We start from the raw sequence: 20,456 nt of genomic DNA on the forward strand, positions 1-20,456 counted from the left end.
GCCACTTGTTGGCTCAGTGTTCTGCTGTCACACTGGAGGGCGGGCATGGCCCGCAGGGGTAAATGGTGATGTGGGAAGGCACACACTTGCTCATTAGAATTTTGCAGTGATGGGATCAAGCACCTGCCATTCCCACCCCCAAATCAGACAGACTTAAAACCTGTACTCTCTTGCTGGGTCTTCAATAGGGTACTATCCCAGCTCGATATGAACCAAAGTGTATGGGCAAAACATAACTTCTGAACCGTTGGGCAGCCACAATATGAGAAGTGGCTACCCCTACAGTTTCTGCCCCTGTGTCTCCACCCCCCTGTGTCTGCTGCCCTGGCTGCTCTTCCCACAGGCAGGCTGCACCGCTTCTGTCTGAAACACACTTGTACTTACGTCCACCATCCTCTGCACATGCTTGCTTATGGTCTTAGGATCAGGCTTCGGAGAGACTCCCGAGGCCCAGTCCACCACTACTGGTGGCTTTGAAGGTGTTAGTGGCTAAAATGAAATATCCAGAGAAATCTTCATGACTATTAAACTACAGTATAATCCGCAGTGCTTCCTTTCCCAAACCTGGCAGTTACACCTATGGAAAAGCCCCAGAATGTACCACAGAGCAAGGAGTAGAGCCCATACAGAACAGCAGTACTCTTGGCTAGCACATCTATTGTACTTGACACGTTTACATGGAGATTATCTTCATCTACAGAGAAGGTAACATTCCTACTGTGCCGAGCATCAGTCTACCCTTTGTCTAGTCAGGACCATCCACTGGAGATCACCGAAGCGGTCTCTCTACTGGTGACTCACTTTTGCTTAGTGAGATGGGTGACAAGGACAAGAACTAAACAGCAGAGAGAAACCCAGGTGAGGACAGACTTAGATGGGCTCCACGAGATTGAGCCCAAATTAAAATCGCTTCCTCAAATGGGAGAAGGCACCCTTTCTCGCTAAAATGCTCTCTTGTAACACCTTGGCAAGGGGACCTACCAACTTCTTTGGTAAACATTTCCTTTATAGTAGGAAGCTAAAACTTGACCTTTCTGTATAGCGACAAAGGAATTTAACCCTCTGGACATGGATGCTGTTTTTTTGTTTGTTTGTTTTTTTAATGAGAGCAAGCCCTGCCCTTGAGTACCACCTGCTTTGGGCTTGGAAACTTCCCGAGGAACTTCCCGAGGAACTCTAGGGACCATGCTTCGAAAGGCAGCTGGTGATTGTTTCACCTGTCTGCCAGGGGCTGGGCATAGAAGCTGTGACACACCAGGGCTGTGCACTGTTTGGATGGCACCTCAACAAAGAGGCAGCATCCCTCAGGCCACTCTTCCCCCGGTGAAGAGAGAATGACTGGGCTTTTCTCCCTACCAACCTGGAACATTCAAGTTTAGCCTCTGTCTAGTATGCATGCTGCCTTCATCACCACCAACAAACCAGAGAAGAAACCTGCAGCCACTTGTTAATTAACGCGAGGGACCGTCAGTCCAGCCCCTTCTCCAGTTCATAGACCCCCGCCTGATCCCCCTATTGCCCATCCTGGTACTCTCAGGGATGTAGCTGCTGACCATTCACATATTGGCCTTATCTCTTCAACCAGACTGTAAGCTCTTTGTGGACGGAACCACTCCTCACACATACGTTGAAGCTGTCTCAGTTCCCAAAACAAGGTTGGGCACCCTGGTTAGTGACCTGAATGAAAAGTCCGTTCCTTTCGATAAAGTACCCAACCCACCCGCTAAGCATTTTTATAGCACAGACTCACTGGGGCTTTGTGATTCCTGGGTTCCCGGGCATAGGACAGCTCGTAGATTTCATCTTCCGTGTAGTAGAGATCCAGGGATAACTGCAGATCAAAACAGATTTGGTTAATGACTAAGATGCTCTTGACCCTTCCCATGGCTGATGTGCTCTTTCCCCTGATTGCTCCTCTCCAGGGGTTTACTCTTTTAAGCTGGTGATTCATTTTTCAAATTCACAGAAGTTTCGGGGGGTATAACACCTACTATTTTAGTAGGGCAAATGTCAGTTATTCTCATAGTGTTTCTAAAGCGTGAAGCTATCCCAAGATGCCCCTCTTTTCACTCGGATTTCGTATCGGAACCTCTATGTTTATAGTGCCAGGCGGTCCACACTTGACTTGTTCATTCCTAACGCAGACAGAAATTCTTCAAGGTGAGTTAGCATGTCTTCATACTATTAAAAATTTACATGCAGCATCAGGGCCCAGTTTAGATGATCATTGGTAATTATTAAAGGATGCAAAGGGCTAATGGGCTCCAAATGCTTCAGAAGGATGACATTTGAGAGAGGGAGGGGCTGTAGACACATTCTAGTTCTTAGCCTGGAGTCTGGATGGGCATCAGGAAATTGTGTGCACACTTTCGTGTGTATAATTTATGCATATTTTTTCTGAAGGTGTACAGTTTTCACCACAGGATTTACGACTCAAAAAAGTTAAGATATAGGCCATCTTTCTACAAATGATGGAAACCGAGCCAAGGTCACCGGCTAATTAGTGAAAGGGCTAGGATTAGACAACACAATCAGACACCAGCTGGATGTGAAGCCTGGGGGCTCTATCCTGTGAAGTAGGAACTTATCCATTTTGCAAAAAATGTAGGTTAAAGTTGTATAAATTTTGAAATGATATATTTAGATGTGATATGCAGAGGGAGTTACATTCCCACCCATTCATACAACCAGCGAACGCCAGACCTGCAGGTCTAGAGGAAGCTCATCTGACATTACGCTGCCCCCAGAGTTCAAATCCTATTCTGCACCCCACCAAGTGGTCACTGACCCTGGGCTTGAGGCCTCCCAGCCATGGGATCTAAGCCAGTGGTTGTGGGATCCAGATAGTAAACCTGATTTTTAAACTCACTTCCTTCTCCCTTTTAATGAGAACACACCATCTCCATCTCTTATCAAGTCTTGTATCCCGATTTGTCAGTGAGCTCTTCCCAAAGAACCCAGCCTGCTGTTGTAGGCTTCAAGTCCGAATGGCATACTGTTTTAAGAGCTCAGCCGCGGGAGCCCCACAGCCAGAATCTGCATCAAGGCTCTGCTACTTAGCACTACCCATGGCCCTCGGGCAAATTCGGTCTTTGTGGCTCCACATCCCTGTCCATAAGATGGAGGGTAATAATATTCACGCCTACTTTGTAGAAAGTTTTTGTGAGGATTAAATAAGCTAATATGTGTTAGGTACACAGTGGTGTGCGGCATGCTGAAAGTGCTCAGAAACTGCCCTCCAGGGCCAACCTCACCGTCAACAGGTGCACCAAGTCCTTGTTGGCCTCCAGTGGTGGGGCCATGTCTTGCAGCTGGACCAGCTCGTTGATGTGATTGTACAGGGCCAGCAGCTTGTGAACGTTCACCTTCCCACCCTCCAGGTAGTCGGGCATGGCTTCATAGAGGGAGATGAGGTCCTTGAGGTGCACCCCCAGGATGGGGATCTTGAAGTGGGTGCACTCCCCATAGGCTCGCCGGTAGTTGTCATAGTTTCTGCAGGAGGATAGCAGCTCTGTCATCTCACCCAGGACCTACGGAGGCAGAAGCACAGGGCCAATCAGAGGTACTGCTGGGAGGGGAGTCTCTGTAATGTCCACTCGCCTGGTCCTACCCCGCCTAACATGTTGGGCAGGAGGTGATTCATGTCCCCGGTGCCGGACATGACGCCTAGATGTAATGTTTCAGCTCAGGTCAGGCAGCCCAGAGTATACTGTAAAGGGTATGCGTCACAAGTTTCTCGACAACAGCAGGGTTGTAGTGGTCATTTTTAGATTAAATTTTACTTCTTTCAGAAAATACACAGCATAAACACTTGTAACAAAAAAAACGTAAAGTATGGTGAACAAGACAGTGCCCACTGACCTCTGTTCCCAGGCCACAAGTCTCTTTCCCAATTGTCTCATAAACACAGGCGTTCTATTTGCAATGTGGCTTTACGAAATGCGGTATGTGCTGCTAGCTTGGAGAAACCAAATGCGGAGCTTCAGGGGTGTACTGCTTGTTCTCCTCTAGGAGGCGCTCTGCGGGCCTTAACACTGGATGCCCCAAAGGGGCCTGTGTCTAGGAAGTGAGTGACATCCACACGCTTAACGCCCGAACTAAAGAGTCTGAGTAGACTAGACCAGTCGTCAGCAAAGGGCAAAAGAGAGTGAGCTGAAAGCTCTGGGGAGCACTGCTCCTGGAGGGGGGCTGTGCAGTTCCTCAGGCCAGAAAGGGAGTAGGCCCATCAGGTGTTTTTTTCGACCCTGGCTCAGGTGAGCACGTAGTCCACAGATCCCTCTTCCCCACCTGATGGCCAGCCATCTGTCTCAGAAGCAAAGATACCAAATGCAAGGCGTTCCATCATGTCACACACATTAAACGTTTGTGTCTGAAAGTCTTTTAAAGAAATCGTGGTCTGAAGAAGTACCATTTCCCCACAATACAGCACTTAGGCCCGTGGGACAGCAGGGTGAAAGAGTATCGTGGCCTCATGCATCTAGCAAACTGGGCTGAGTGTGCGGTACAGGTGCATGTTGACGTCAGCAAGTCCATGGTTAACTGACTATTTCCCTTCTGCCACCTCTAAGACATGGGCTATTTTTCATGTTTCCAGCCAAACTGCAGGTGATTCAAAGGAAACTCTGAGTCCCCTCTGAGCAGACTGGGGAGGAGGTGGGTGGGCAGCAGCCCGAGCATGAACACCTGGGAACAAGGGTCGGGCTATGAGGCTCAGCCATCCCTCCTTAAGAAAAGGGTCTGCATCCTCAAAGCCCGTTCGGGGGATCAGGGTTTTAGTATATTAAGGGTGGGTATGCTGGTTCCTCTTCGGTGCTGTGGAAATGCCCCAGAGCAGGCATTATCTAAGCCCTATCATGTACAGCTGCACCTGTGTGCTTAACTGTGAGAGTGATTTCTGCTCCTAGGAGCTCCATGTCATAAAAGAAAGGTTACATTCCATTCCAGAGAATCTGATAAGGTAGGAAAGCACTTGGGACATTTCAGAAAAACAGTTTGCAATAAGAGCACTATCTGCTACATAGATGGTATCCAGCGAACTCATCACCAGCTACCTGGGAAAGTCAGCTCTCCAGAATACCACTCTTTAAGGGTTCTGGACAGCTGGGCTCTTCGTGCGTCATTACAGCACGGAATTCTACACTCACCACGCAAAGTGAGCTGTTACCAATGGACCCCTTCCTCCTTCTGGGCAAACGTTTGGGTGCCGGGAGTTGGAGCAAGGCAGCCAGTGCTAAAGATGGTGACCGATCACTCCGTAGCGATGGGTACCTGGAATAGCGATGGTGACATGTCCTTTGCCAGATTGGTCTCAGTTACTCTCAAATCTGCCTTCTCTCTCCTGCAGGTTTCCTTGGGGTTTGCCTGCCTGGCACTTTGGCTGATGAGGGACGGTGCAGTTTGGAAATGCTCTCTGGGTTGCTTTTCAGGGAGAAAACCTCCAGAGTGGCCCTAGGATTCTGGCCAGGGCCACCGAGAATGCAGTTGCACTGACCTTATTGATTTCATGTGGGACATGCGAACTTGTTTCCTTGAGCCGGGAGATGGAGCTGTGACACAGCCCACCGATCACAGCCATCAGTGTGTTGAAGTTCTGTAGCTGGTGCAGCTTCTGCGGCACAGAAGACACAGTCATTATCAATGTCAGGCATCCAAGAGGGGTAGCTCCTTCCTGGGCTGCAGAACTCTCTCTAGCTCCCTTGTTCTTAAGACCCATCCAGAGTAGATGAATACAGATTTTCTGATTTCCTGGGTGGGTGTGTTCGGCATGCCTCTAGCTAATACCACGGCGGGTGGTCCATGCTCTGAGAAGCTTGGAGAAACACTGGCAGAGCTGGAAAAAGACACTTATCACATGCAGTCTTTTCTTCCCTTTCCCCCAAATTAACCCAACAGTTGTACTGTTCGAGGCAGTAACTGGGATAGAGAAGCTAGGATCTCTGGGGGGGTCAAATGTGTGACCCTAGTTCCAGTTTCCCTCTTACCAATGGCTTAACCTCTGCCCCTCCCAGAGTAGAATACTGTCATGGAACCTAGCACAGGCTCTCCATCTTTTGAGACAAAATCTAGGCTTGTGCAGACATTGGAAGGCTTGGCATGTTGCTTTCCTTTGTCAAAGGTAGAGGTCAGATTAGGAGAAGCCAGTGTGGACTGGCTCCAATTTTGGGGAAAATGTGAAAAAGAAAGATGTAGCTACCAGAATACAAATACATCCTGAGCCTGTGGGGCGTGTTTGGCCACTGCTCTTTGTTGCCTTTTTGTGGGGAACAGAAAGGTCACCAGATGTTACCCTGGGAACAACTGAAGGCGGAGTTTCACACCAGGGCTCAGGAGGGAAAGCACCCCTGAGGGGCAGATGGGCGGTGGGGGTAAAAAGGGTGGAGTGTTTCCTTAATAGCCCAGGCCACGAGCCTTACTCCACTCACCTGGGCCACCTGGATGAACTTGATGAAGACTTCTGCCCGGAGCTGCGGGGTGGGGCGGCTGAGAACCATCAGCTGCACCCACTGGGAGATGCCGTTGCACAAGGCAATGGAGCGCTCCATGGTGGGGTTCTCCTTCACACAGCTGTTCACCAGGTAATTCTGATAATCCGAGAACTGGGGGGAAAGAAACCCATCAGGAGGCTCTTGTAGTGTTCTGGGAAGCCTCGGGGCTATCCTGCCCTCTCCTGCATCTTCTCCCAGAATTGGTGGAGGGGGAATTGTTAGCATGCTCCCACAGCATGGCATCAATGGATGCGTAATACACTCATTAATCAAAAGAATGCAATTGTGTAAAGACCCGCCCCTCCAGAATCCGAACAAAAACGGTACAAAGGCAAGAAGGTCTCAATCCTGGCTCCAGGTCTGACGGGGAAGGTCAGAGCAATAAGATCATTTCTTCACACAACATGTAATCGCTCTCATTTTCTCAAGAATGCCCCCCTCCTACTCTCCTGGTTCCTTTTGTGCTTTCACATCTGGATGCCAAATCGGTGCCCTGCCTAGGGCCCAGAATTACCATGCAGACAGTCCAATGAGATCCCATGTGAAAGACCTTAGCGCTTTGCAAGTCCTGCAGCCATGTGAAGTGGTGGCGATGGGAAAAGTGCTAACTGCATGCTGGAACTGACTGGATTCCCTTTCACTGCCTTCCTGACGGGAGGCAGGCTAAGAGGGAATGTGAACTGTGCTTTGCTCCATTTGGGGTGATTGCCCTGGAGACATGGTATTTAGGTGTTGGGTTGCTGACCTCCAGGTAGGTGATTCGAGTCCACCAGCCGCCCCATGGGGAATAAAAGATGAGGCTTTCTGCCCAAGTAAAGAGTTACAGTCCCCCAAACTCTGGGGCAGCTCTACTCTGCCCTATCAGGTTGATAGGAGTTGCAATCGCCTCACTGACAGTGGGTTTTGGTTTTATAGTCCCCAGACTTGACACTGGCATTGACTGGCTGACAATGAGAGAGCCTAGGCTGGCAGTTGGACGTGTCCCGGAGGCTTCAGTGTAAGTGATGAAGGTAAGGTTGGGTCTCTGCCCCAAAGACTCGCACTGCTCAGTCAGCGTCACCGGGAGGGAGGGGCTGTCTGCTCTTGTCCAGCACTGCACTGGGAGTCCCTCTGTTCCAGCGACTCCCGGTCTCTGCTTCTGAGCAGACACAGCCACGTGACACAGGAAGTGACGCCACCTTTGAGTCGATTTAAGAGTCACCGAGTGACCTGCCATGTCGCCCTCCCATTGCTGCCGGAGCTTGTAGGAACTCTTGTCAACAAGAGTAGCGACAGCTGCAATGCCTTCTGGGTCCCTAAGTGACGATGAGCAGAGGGTCCCTAAGAACCCTCTGCGGAGCCATGTGCGACACACAGGAGGAGTAAAACACAAACCTTGGCTTTTGATAAGTTACCAAGATTAGCTAGCGTAGGGTATGCCCGAGTGGTGAATGCCCTGCCAAGCACCCCTCATCCAAGGCCAACAGTTGCAAGTTAACTGAGTCAATGTCATGTGCTGTGGGTGCTGAGCGGGGTGGGCTGGGGGGTGGGGGGTGGAATGTGAGTAGGACCCAAACCACTCCTTAAGAGAGGCAGACAGCTAAAGCCAAAATCTTAGAATAAAAGCGAGGTTCTATGAGTCATTCCAGTGAATACATTTTATAGATACCTCCCACCTTCAATATAATACCGAATCCATTTGTACTTTAAAAGAATGATCCCCATCATTCACCCTACCCTCCGTACAGAAAAGACATTGATACACCAGGCCTAAGACGGCTAACCTTGGAAGGACCTGTGTGAAGGGTAACAACCTTATGAACCTTCATGGGACTTGGATTTAGGGACCGCTCCCACCTTTGTCTCACAGGTAAGGGTGTATAAAGTGTTTGTGCAAACAATCAGGGTTGGGCCGCACGCCTGCTTTCCTCCTAGGAGTGGGCCTAGGCAGAGGACATTGACAGGATCAGCCCCTTGCACACTGCATGCCCGGCAACACAATCTGGTGCTTGAGGAATTCCCGTGCATTCTGTGTGGCCACCGAGAAAGGGCTCTTGGAAGCCTGCATCTGGTTTCCCACCGATGTCACCCCCTGTGCTGTTCCCCTTGGTTACTTTGGTTTATAGCTCTTTGCTGGAATAAGACCAGCGATCCCTCTGAGTGAGTCACCAAATCTGGGGGCACCTTGGGCCCCCCCAGCCCTTCTTCGAACCTGAAGTGTTACACTAAGCCTAAAATATAAAATACCATTCAGCTCGCAGGAGAAATGAGTTTCTCTGCAACCCCATGTTGAAGGGAGGTTACTATTAAGTAAAACTGGTTACAACAGTGTGGGAAAAGCATCCCTCATTTTTTTTTTTTGGTGACGGAACTTGGGTGCTCGGGGAAGGGGAGGATGTCCCTCTTGCAGAGGACCCCGGTTTGGCTCCTCCTTGCTCCCTGGCTCTCCACTGGCCTGAGCATGGCCCTCCCCCAGGCAGCTGGCAGGCCGGGTGGTGTGGCCCCATGGCAGCTCTGGGTTCCAGTGTGATCGAGAACTCTTTTCAGTGCCTCTTGGCTCAGACTGGTGTCCTGCCCTATGCTGAGGGAGCGGCTGTCAAATGACAGCTTCCCAACGTTGCGTTTGGGTCTCTGAGGGGTGCCAGTGATGGCCTGGGGGGTTAGTGCACAGTAACACTTGAAGACTTATTTCTGAATGGGAACTAGGGGGTGGGTTCCTCGCTGACCAGCAGACAATTGTGTGAAGACAGGAAGGATGGCAACACAGGAGCAAAGGTGGACTCACCTCCGACACCTAGTCTGTGGGCTCTCTTCCAGACACATCTGGGCTCCAGGAAGGGGCTCGTTGAGACCCCCAGGCCTAATGTTGGTGTAACAAGAACACCGGCTTGCCTTGATCCCTCCCAGGGGACCCCTCAGCCTCTGACCTAAATAAGCCACACACCTGGGCTCACGTCCTCTCTCCCTGCTCCCTCCCATCACAGCAGGGTCCCTCCCCAACATGGGGGAGCTGAGTTTTAGAGTAAAGCTGAAGAGCCTGTCTGTTGGCAGTGGTTGGACTCAGCAGTACAAGGACGTCATCTGGGGGTTACCACAGAGGCGAACGAGGGGCCTAATATAGTGACACGTTCTCCACCTGAACCATCGCGCGCACGGCATTCCCAGGCTTCCAGCGAGGAAGGGGTGTGCTGGTGTGTGCTTCTGTTTTAATAGGTTGGAGTCCCTTTCCCTTCATATTGCTCTCTGCCACCAGAAACCCTGGTTCTACTTAGTGATCTGAGCCGCGAGGTCGGAGTCACGGCGGCTGCTCTCGGTGATCTCCGGTGACTGTGTGCTGTCCGCACCACTGAGAGAGTTTCCATATACTCTGCGTTGAACCAGGCGCACCGGTTGACCCTGGGACTTCCTAGACCCATTCAGAGCCTATCCAAGGATCAATGCACATTCTTACAGGACATGACTTCTCTCTCTCTTTATAAAAAAAGTCCCCAGAGGGAGTTTAGTGATTATCAGAGAGGAGTGTGTGTGTGTGGGTACGTGCAGGGCAGTATGTGTGCTGAGAGCGCTGTCACTGGAGTGAAGGCTTAGGTAGTGTGGGGTGGCCTTGGAGGCTGGGAGATGGGGGCGACACCACAGAAGCGACCAAAGCCACTCAGAGAGTACGGATTTTCTAGACTATGAGAAGTCTGCCGGATAAGCCGCTTGGCGCTAAACGGTTCGAAATCACCAGCTCAGGGCAGGAGCAGGCTTACTGCTCCCATACGTGTCCCAGGAGCCAAAACGCACACGGGCACGTCTCGCCTAGGATAAGGTGACCAGACGTCCCGCTTTTGGCAGGATAGTCCCGATTTTTGGCGTTTTTAAAAAGTCCCAATTTTTTGAAAGAATGCATGACAAGCTAGGGAACGGTCTATTTGGTCCATATAGACCAAATTTTTAATCAAGAATCAACCCCACCCCCAACCCCCGTCAATGGTGTCTCGCTTTAAATCTGGTCACCTTATGCTAGGAGCCAGCAATGACTTGCTGGACGTTTCCCCTGCCCCTTAGGTACGTACAGCTATCCTTCGGAAGGACTTGAACTCAAGGTAGGTGAGGTGCTCCGATAACTCTTCTGGTTCCAGATGGTCAAAGAGTAGAGAGACTTTGCGTTTCTTGCTGGTATTCGATTTTATCCTTTGAGTAAGCTTCCGGGACCAGTCCCGGGCATTGCTTTTGTACATAAACATAAAAGAAAAAAAATGAAGGGGAAATAACAAACTTGCTTTTTATAAATAAGTCCATTGTCTTCCACAAGAATATATAAAGCACCATTAGTTAATTTAATCATTAGTTAAAATCAGGTATCGACAGTTCCCCCAAATCAACGTTTTATAGAACAGCAACTAGGAAATCTTGTTCGTGTTCAATATTCCTTTGAAGTGTGCCGCGGGGAACCAGCTAGTGGGAGAGTTTACTTTAAGACATGGAAAAACAACCACAGGTCTTGGTCACCATTTCCTTGTCTCACATCAAGCACACCTGCCCTCTCAGGGGCTCCTGCGTGCCTGTGTCCTGATGGGGACTCTATCTAGTTGGAAATGCCGAGGCCGTAGGGCAGTTTTTAGGAGATGGACCTGGAGGACTAGCCTCGTAGTACTGGTTGGAGAAGGTGCAAATAGGTGCAGTTGCACACTCACCAGATGACTGCATGCACGAACAGTTAGGCTGTGCAGGTGCACACTCCACCCTGGAGATGGAAAGCACTCCTGGGCACTAAGTGTCTCGGGTCATGAAAGGGCCTGCAGAATTGACTCAGTGGCAGTGAATTTGGTTTTGTGTTTAGACGTAGCTCGGAGCCTTTTCAGTGGTCAGAAGTGAAAATGATGGGGCATGTATTGGGAGTATGGGGTCCCTTCAGTGATTTCCAAGCGAGGACAGGTTTCCATAACATTACAGGATAAGCAGGAGTTGTTCATAAGGGACATTCATATTTTGACGACTTCCTGATCTAAGGAAGGAGAGGAAGCCGCCCCGTTTGGAGAGGCAGCAGGGGCAGATCAGAGTTTCCCATATTAGTCTTCCTAAGAACCTTAGCACCGGACAAAAGTCTGGACAGAGGGTTTGGAAAAGACCAAAACTCCTGTAAATCAATGAGCATATTACAGACGCAGAGATGCACGGCAGAAGGAACATTTAATTCGCCACTTCTCAAATTCTCAGACCTGGCAACAGCCTACAGAGGAATTCCTAAAGAACAGACAATGGAAAATACTGGCAGAGGAAAAGCTCGTTTGGGACACAGTGAGTCAAGGAGTAGTCCTAAGTTCTTCTATTTTTAAAAGAAGAAATTGTTACTTTGAAGCATCTCTTTAATTTTTGTATACTGTACTTTGGTAAGCAGAGAAGTACAGAGACGCCAATAAATAGATCTGTCTAGGGTCACGGAAAGTGGTTTTGAAGTCATTTCCACAAGGGTATGGCATAAAGGAGGGCCCAGAAAACAAGGGGCTCTGTGTCCTGCAGCCCACATGAGTTTTGATGTCTGTCACTAAGCCTCAGTTTTCCAATCGGGATGTCAAAGCAGACTCTAGAATATATTCCAGCTCAGAATTTCTTTTTTTAAAAAAAGGTTTTTAAAAAAAATAGACATATATTTCACATAAACAATTTAATCATTCAATCATAGTAAGAAAAGTGCGATCATCACAATGAATTTCAAAACATTTTCTTCTTATACTCATTGTTGTTAGCTCCCCCTCTCCCCCCATTTCCCCTGTCATGACCTAAGGTGATTATCCAGTTATTGTCTCTATAGTTTTATCTATCCTGGATTTCATACAGAAAATCAGACAAAACACAAACAGGAAACAAACAAGAACACAAGTGAAGCCAACAACGACTACACCAGACGTAACCTCAACCAAAAAGAAAGCAGAAAATATTAAAAATGGAAATCACTTTAAAAGAGGTCAAAAGGAAGATCAAATCATAGTTTTAGCATAACTACATCTGCCAAAATCAACTTAACAATGCTCTCTGTGTGACAGCAAGGCTATTCACACCCCTTGACTGTGGTCAGAGAGGATTCACTGGAGGTGTAATCCACGTGTGAACCGGCAAGTAGACTTTGTGCTTCCACTGCCATCTATAGACTTCTGTAAACCAGGTGTTCACAATTTAAGCTCTGGCACCATTCCCTCCTTCAGATTTGGATTTTATTATTTGCAATCCTTGGATCACACAGGTTGGCGTGCTTCTTCCATTTGGACTGAGTTGGTGTCTCACCTAGATGGCTGCTTGTTTTAAAACCAACCTTTAAGACCCCAAATGCTGTTCTTTCTAATACCTGGGCACCATCTGGTTTCTTCACCACACTTTGCTATAGCACCCATATCTTCAGTGATATCTTCATGAAGGGGAGTATCAAGAGCTATGTCATAAGAACTCATTGTTCTTAGACGGGCTAGAAATAAGTGGGAGCCCCAAATCCATGCACCTATCTATGGTTTATATATGCCGCTGGTTTCACTTTCGAGACGTTTATAATTTTATGATAGAGAACATTATCAATTATCCCCTTGAGACATAAGATAATTCTCTTGATAGTGTCATTAATTTAGCCAACAGAATAGAATTTAAAACACTGTTGAGAAAAGGAAATTATGTAAGGGTAGGCTGACTTCTGATCACGATACATGGACTGTTGACTTGTACAGATTAAACTCGGAAGTGACAGGACGCCATTTACACAAACAATGGGTTGGTGATAGGGCAAAACTTTTAATAACACTCATTCACAAAGGCAGAACCATGCCTTCCAGACTAACACATGTCATGGAAATACAAAACAACAACAACAAAAAACAAAAACAAAAGGAGGGCATGAAAATAGTAAACAAATGGCAGTCCAGGGTTGCCATTCATTGAGCACCCTCCAGGGGTAAGAGATTGGAACAAAAGTTCAATGACCACCGAGTCAGTAACCTTGGGGTAACAGCCATCTGACTCTTTTCACCCTAGAGTGTTTAAGCCGCCAGTCTGTCCAAGAGAATAGGCAGGTTCCTTAAATTTGCTACAGGTGAGTTTGAGGTCAAGCTCAGTTCACTTCCTGGGTTTCCACACTGATGTGGCCTATGGAGGATGTGCACTTTGAAAGGGCAGGGCGAAAGTGCTGGTAGTCTGTAGCACATGGCCTGGGTCACCAAGGGCTCGATAGGAACTAGTTCAAAAGTGTCTAATGAACACAGTACTGGCAGTATTCACCCGTTAGGGTTTATATAAGTATTGTTAAGCAGTTTTTCCCTAATGGGAAGTTATTCCACCTGGTTTAACCACCAACCTAAATGTAATCACCTTCTTTGAGACATATAAACCCTCCTTCCCCCCTATTGACCTGGATTTCCAATTAGATTTGCTTATCACTCTTGGAGAAGTATCTGTTGATTTAGGGATGACCTTAGCACCATGTTGTATAGTAGCAACTGGATCGTCTTCTCCCTTTCCTCCCATCTTGAGAAACTGACCCCAGCTGAGGTGAGGTGGCCTCTCGAAGTGGTTTTAAAGAGATACATATAAAGGAGGTGATATATGGCTAATGGGTGCTAGGCAGGCTCTCTACCCCATTGGTTAGGAGACTGGAGAAGACAATTAGATGACCTGAGAGCAGCTTGTTGTTTATCCATATAGTCATGGACTCATACAGTATTTATCCTTTTGTAATCGACTGATTCACTCAGCACAAAGTTTTCCAGGTCTGTCCATGTCATGAGGTGTTCCCTGGTTTCATCGCCGCTTTATAGGGGTGCATCACATTCCATTATGCGGATATCCCCAAGTTTCTTTACCCATTCTCCTACTGATGGGCACTTGGGCTGTTGCCACTGCTTGCTACCGTGAACCCCACTGCACCAAACATGGCAGAGCGTGCACCTGTTCTTGTCCTGCCTCTTTGGTTGGGGTACATGCCCAACAAAAGCATTGCTGGGTCATATGGTATTTCTATCCCCAGTTTTAGGTACTGCCATATTGTTTTCCAGTCTCTGGAATCCTTAACCCTAAAGCTCTTTCTTATGCCAAAACAAAGCACCCACAATGTGAAAACCTTGGCCTTCAACTCCTTTCCCCCCAACCGAGAGAGAGCGACTTCCCCTCAGAGTGGGTACATCAATCCTGTAAATAAGAAATCCAAGGAATAATTTGAACTAGTCCTCAGGCCTCTCCCCACTGGGCCGCTGGAGCTGGGCATCCTGTGTTGTAGGCCCTGTGCTCAGTCCCTTCTGTTGACAAGCTGGGGGTGGGGGGTGACATGGGGTGGAGGCCGTTGGCACCCGCTGCGGAAGAAGCATGGGTTTCTAATCATCTGGCTAACTTTTAGTCAGTCTCTTGCTCCCCAGTTTCATTTTCATTTTGACTGGGACTTTCCCCCTGGCTCTTGGATATGAGTCAGCCCCGTACCCGTGGGGGCTCCGCGGCTCTCCTCTGACATGCCCAGCTTTCCCCATTGGTTTGGCCCTCGCAGGTGAGTGAAGGTGAGCAGCCAGCCGTGGCAGCGGGAAGCCCAGCTGAAGCAGCCTGGACAGCACCCTAGAAGGGAGGTGGTTTCGAAAGATGAGTCAAAACCTTGACACTCACATTTGAGTTGTGTCAATTAGGCGGCAGTGTAACTCCTCACCATTAGCTTTCACTAGCTCCTGGAACTCCTCCACCGTGTTGGTCAAGCCGGCATCCATTTTAAACATGACCCAGAATTCGGTTATCCAATACCTACAAGGAGGGAGTGAAAACACAACAAGACACAATCCAAAGGGAGTCAGAGTCCTACACTGGTGGAATCTGCTACCCGAAAGCAATTCTGACATCGAGGCCGGCGTGCTCTTTATTTCCTTGAAGCAGCTCGGGAAGTAAACTGCCCACTGACCATCTTCTCCACGTGCCAAGCGCTTTGAGAAGCTAATATGTGTTTAATCAAAGGAGCTACGATAAAGATTGGGCAAAGCCATATGCATCAGGGATAATTATAAAGGAGACAACTACAGACAAACCAAATAGCTAAAACTGGGCCAAGACAGCTGAAGCTGTCCTTTGTCCTATGTTGGAATCTTGTAGGGCCATTCCAATCATTTACAGGAAGCCATTATTGACTAGAGGACATTGCTACTCATGGGAACATTATAGGACACAAACGCATGTGTCTGGATTTCAACTGCGTTAAAGAGGCTGCTGAAACAAGACCAAAGGGAATTCACCAGCATTTCACCAACAGCTTCTTTTAGGCCATTAGGTTGAGGAATAGTTGGCATTGTGTTCTATTCCTTTATGTATTTTCAAAATGTTCTACAATGAACTAGATTACTTTGTAAAAACTTATAAAAATGTCAGAACACAACCGAGAGATCTCTCTCCACCTCTTGTGCTGATGTGAAAATGCTATGAGACGAAAGAAAACATTCGGCATAAAATATTTAGCTCGGGGATGCCAGGAGCAACAACAACAAGACACTTGCTCCCTCTGCGAGGATTTCCGGTCATAGAGATTGGTCGCTCCAGTCTGTGGACCCTGGTCGTTGGGTGGGGAAGGCAGGGAGGGACAAGAGAGAGCCAGTGCCCCTCGCCTCCGCTTTTCAAGTCTGCAAATCCTCAAACGCACACACAGAGACATTACCTTACAAAGTAGCAGATCTTCAGGCAAAGCCCCGGCGAGTCCTTCGCCAAGGCATCCTTGTAGGTAGAGCGGTGGTTAAGGGAAAGGGCAGCCTCAGAAACCCAAACAACTTTTCATCTCGGGAAGTATCTGCTAAAACAACCCCAGGAAGGAAGTGTATTTCCATGGCAACGGGATGCCTCCGGCTGTGTGAGGTGTGGCGGCAGTGAGCGAGTGGGCGAAAAAGCAACCTGAGAGTGACTGTCACCCAGGAGGGCGACCACACGGCTGCGTCTAGCCCAAGCTGAAGTGGGCGATGGAAGGAGATTTTTTTACCTCTTACTTTAAGGAGAACATTTATGAAGTCTTAAAAAAGGCGAAGACCACACAGAGACACAGACACTTCATCCGGAGGAGGGAGGCCAAGAGCACAAGGTTTCAATGGTGTCCGAGGGTTTGTTCGAGGCTGGAGACCGTCACAGGAGCAGACAGCATCATCTTTGTCCTGCGGAGTGCTAGTGGGCTTGAATCTTGCAGTTAGCAGCCCAACGACACCCCCCACCCACCCGCAGTGCCTCCAAGCGTCTTCATCATGTTTCCAGTAAATGAGAAACTGTGCAGTAGTCTAGCAGTAGAAGGAGAGCATGGTAGGAAGACACAGTGTCATGGGAACTAAGAAGAAGAACGCGCAAACACACAGACACGGGAGCTCTGTGGAATGACTAGCTGTGACGGCAAGTCAGACAAACCCACAAGAAACCCATTGCCACTGAGGTGTGTCCGATTCATAGTGAGGCCGTAGCAGCCCTATAGGGCAGAGGATAACTGCCCCATCCCAGGGCTGTACGCTCTGTGGAGCAGACTGCCACTGCTTTCTCCTAGGGCCGTGGTGGCTGGTGAACCCAGACCCCAACCTTTTGGTCAGCAGTCAAGTGCTGTGACCACTGCCTCCCTAGGGTTAGCCATCTGAGTAACCCCACCTGGGGCCAGATCACAGTCAGGGTCTGTCTGATGCTGAGCATTCCGGGAGAATGATGCCTTTCCTAAGGAGGGCAAGATCCTGTCACAGCCGTGTGTTTCGAGGCACGGAAGCCTGCGAGAACTCGGGCGGGGCTGCCTTGTGTATCCAGGGCTCACACTTGCTGCCTTTGACGGGGTGCAGTCTTACCACTTTTCTACTGCTGGACATATTTGGGGTTTCCTTCTTTGACAGGTTGCCACCTTACACCGCTCCAGCTTTCACAAGCGTTACTGTCTACGAAAGAGACAAACACATGCAAACGCCAGCCCAGTGGGGAAGCTGGGCGGGTCCTGCCTTCTCCATCAGCAGCCCAGGGATCTGGCTACCTGGGCGGTGTGCTCTGCAAGGCCACGCCCACCAGGCGGTCTGATAACTGTAAAAGGGGTCTTAGGCTGCAGCCCTTAAGCATCCGGCCACTAACTGAAAGCTTAGCCGTCTGAAGCCACCCAGACCTTCCCCAGAAAGAAGGCCTGGCAGTCTGCCCAAGTAACGATTCCAACCCTGAAGAGTGTGGGGCCACTGTCCTTGGTCACATGGGTGGCTCTGCGTCAGCATCTCCTCCACGGCTCACAACAGCAAGACCTCAGTAACTAAGACAGATATCCGTTTCTCCCATCAGGGTCACTGCCAGGGATGCCAACGAAATGGGCCTGGCAGTGGGTCTCTTTAGGGGGATTATGCACACCTTTACATTTTGGTAAAATTTAGAATTCATCTGGGAAAGTAAAGAGAATCAGACCCATAGTCCTGGTTTTTTTAAAACTTGGAAGGAATTTGTGTATTCTGAAATGTGACATGCCTGTGATATCTGAAAGCACATTAGGACGATTGCCTGGATGGTTGCATGTAACTGGGTGGTTTTGCCTTGTGGTTTTAAATGGAAGCCTTATTAAGTTTGATGCACAGCTTTGGAACATCGAAGATCGTGTTAGTAGTGCTGTTTATAACTTTAATCCATTAGTGTTATAAACATTATTCAGAATTCAGGAAGGCATCCAAAGCACTTAAAAATAATCTGTGATGCTAAATTCATAACTGTGCTTTAAAACCAATAAAGACAGTTAACTAACATTATTCAAATTAACCAAGCACATTACAAGGCCTCTTAAAAATCTTCTCTAAAATATGCTAGGCTTACAGAAAGAATAATGAGCTATTTGCAGACTAAACTTAAAAACCCCAGAGGAAAATTAGGGTTGTGAAATTTGTCATCTTAATGATTTCTAATTTAATTAAAATTTGAATAATTTTACTGTCTAATCTGTCCTTAAGAGCTGCAAAATGGAACAAAAGAGACATCATCTTATGTCAGTGGAGGGCACCCTCTTGAAGCTGTGTTATTTGTCTTTCAGTTTTTCAGCATATGAACCCCAGGACTGATGAGCCTATAGGGACAGCAAGTAGAATAAGGGGTGTGGGGGGAGGAGGGTACAGTGGTGGCAGGGTGGGATAAAAGGGAGATGATGTCAAGGAGTCATTGTCGAAAAGATTGTTTGGAAACGGGTTGTGGTAGCAATTGTACCATTCTACTTGACGTGATTGAAATATGGAATGATAGACGTACAAAATCCCAACTAATAAAACCAGTGAGCCCCAGCACCTGGCAAATTTCATAAATTTAAATGTCCCGATGCCTGCCTTTCTTGGGTGTAGAAAGTACATAATAAGAATGAGCTGACTTTACATGTCTTGATCCCAGACCAGGAAGGCAGCCCATCACTTAAGCCCTAAGAGATTGCAGTATCAGGTACATTCTATACAAGTGCCCCTCAGCGTCTACTATGTGATCGACGGTATGTGTGGAACTTTCATTGCTGTGTAAAGCGGGGAGACGTAAAACACACGTCTCTTGAGAGCAGTGTCACCTGGGTAAGCCCAACCCATCCTTCAGCTGAGTGCGGAGCGTGTGGGCCACTCGAGGGACAGGGCAGAAGCCTCTCAGCCATCACACAGGCAGCACGCTCCAGGGCGAGTCAGAAACGGGGGAGTCAGCAGAGGTGCTGCGATCTGATCTGGGGGAAACGTCACTACCTCCTGAAAGCCTCCCACCCCACACCTCAGACTCACCGCTGCAGCCACCATTGGCCGTGGCCGTGAAGTACCGGCATCGTTCTGAGAGTGCCTTGCGGGCATCTGAACTATCCAAAGCAGTCTTTTACATTCATTTCTCTCTTTCAATAATGGAAAAATAGAAACTTTCTGAGTGCCTTTAACTATCAGTTCTATCCCTACCCCGCCAGAGAGCAAGAACACGAAGTGTGGAGGAGGAAACGGTTTTGCTTTCAATATTTAACCTGGGTTTTTATGGCAGGAAGTCTTAGTTGATATCCCTTCTTAGAATGCCTTCCCACAGCACGGGTTGCTTCGTAAGCTGGGCAAAGCGGAGGTCCCGGGACCAAAGGTTCCTTCCTCACATGACAGTTCTGAGAGAGAGAAAGTAGCATCCCAATCATAATCCAGTATTCACTGACCCCTACCAACGAGAAAGCCTGATGGTCAAGAATACTGATTAACCCCGATGGTGAAGGTTTCGGAATATATCACGGAACGGCAGAGGATGAGACGTCTGTGCGGGAAGAAGTATAGTCAGAGCTCCTGGAAGCCATGATGGCGAGACTCCGTCTCATGGACTTTGGATCTGTCAGAAGGACCGCCCAGTCCCGAGAGGAGGACATCATGCTTGGTGGGGTCAGCAGAAGCGAAGGCCCTCCACGAGACGGGCTGGCACAGTGGCTGCTACAGAGATAACAAGGCTCGCGAGGATGGCCTCACACAGCCAGGTGGCATTTCAGCTCCGCTGTGCACCGTGTTACTATAAGTCAGGAGCAGCCCCAAAGGGCATCTCACAACCACACCAAACTACTTTTAACAAAAGAAGTTATACTCTATAATGCGAGTCGGAATCAATGCGGCAGCAACTAGCGGCCTTCACCATGAGATGAGATGGAGCAAGATTGGGCAAAGCTTGTATATAAGGTTGTTTGGAGCTGAAGGAGCCCCGGTGTCTGAAGGGAAGATGAAAACACAGGCGGAATTAATGAGGCAGTTGTTGGTGCATGGGGGGGCGGGGGTGAGCTAATGAGTTATACTCTGAACATATTCAGTGTCTGCGGGATAAGTGCAGTGAAGTGGATTATTTCAGGTGGCTCTTCTAGGCACAGTTCCTGTAACTCGCTCCTCCATCCTTTCCTGCTGGGACTGGGTCAGAGAAAGCAGGGGGTGTGGGCAGACACACGGATAGGATTCAGTTGTGACCGACTGTTAACAGGGTTCATGTTGGTTGCCACCCAGCTGGGGATAAAATGAACCATCTTAGAAGCAGGGAGGGGTGACTCACTCCCAGGAAGTG

General features: G+C 48.6%; 1 protein-coding gene across 1 annotated transcript in view; it reads right to left on the minus strand.

Annotated features, from left to right (window-relative positions):
- RASGRP1 (RAS guanyl releasing protein 1) overlaps positions 1-20,456 on the minus strand; it is a 70,405-nt gene that overhangs the window by 11,640 nt on the left and 38,309 nt on the right. The window contains exons 4-11 of the mRNA XM_004712693.4: positions 16,108-16,170; positions 15,078-15,209; positions 10,523-10,676; positions 6,423-6,596; positions 5,492-5,608; positions 3,255-3,530; positions 1,751-1,831; positions 385-489 (exon numbers count right to left, since the gene is read on the minus strand). Coding sequence (XP_004712750.1) covers positions 385-489; positions 1,751-1,831; positions 3,255-3,530; positions 5,492-5,608; positions 6,423-6,596; positions 10,523-10,676; positions 15,078-15,209; positions 16,108-16,170 — 1,102 coding nt within the window. The remainder of the gene's footprint in view (positions 1-384; positions 490-1,750; positions 1,832-3,254; positions 3,531-5,491; positions 5,609-6,422; positions 6,597-10,522; positions 10,677-15,077; positions 15,210-16,107; positions 16,171-20,456) is intronic.

This window comes from Echinops telfairi, unplaced genomic scaffold (genome assembly GCF_000313985.2).
Source record: "Echinops telfairi isolate 266 unplaced genomic scaffold, ASM31398v2 ScPeMD7_18;HRSCAF=68, whole genome shotgun sequence".
NCBI lineage: Eukaryota > Metazoa > Chordata > Mammalia > Afrosoricida > Tenrecidae > Echinops > Echinops telfairi.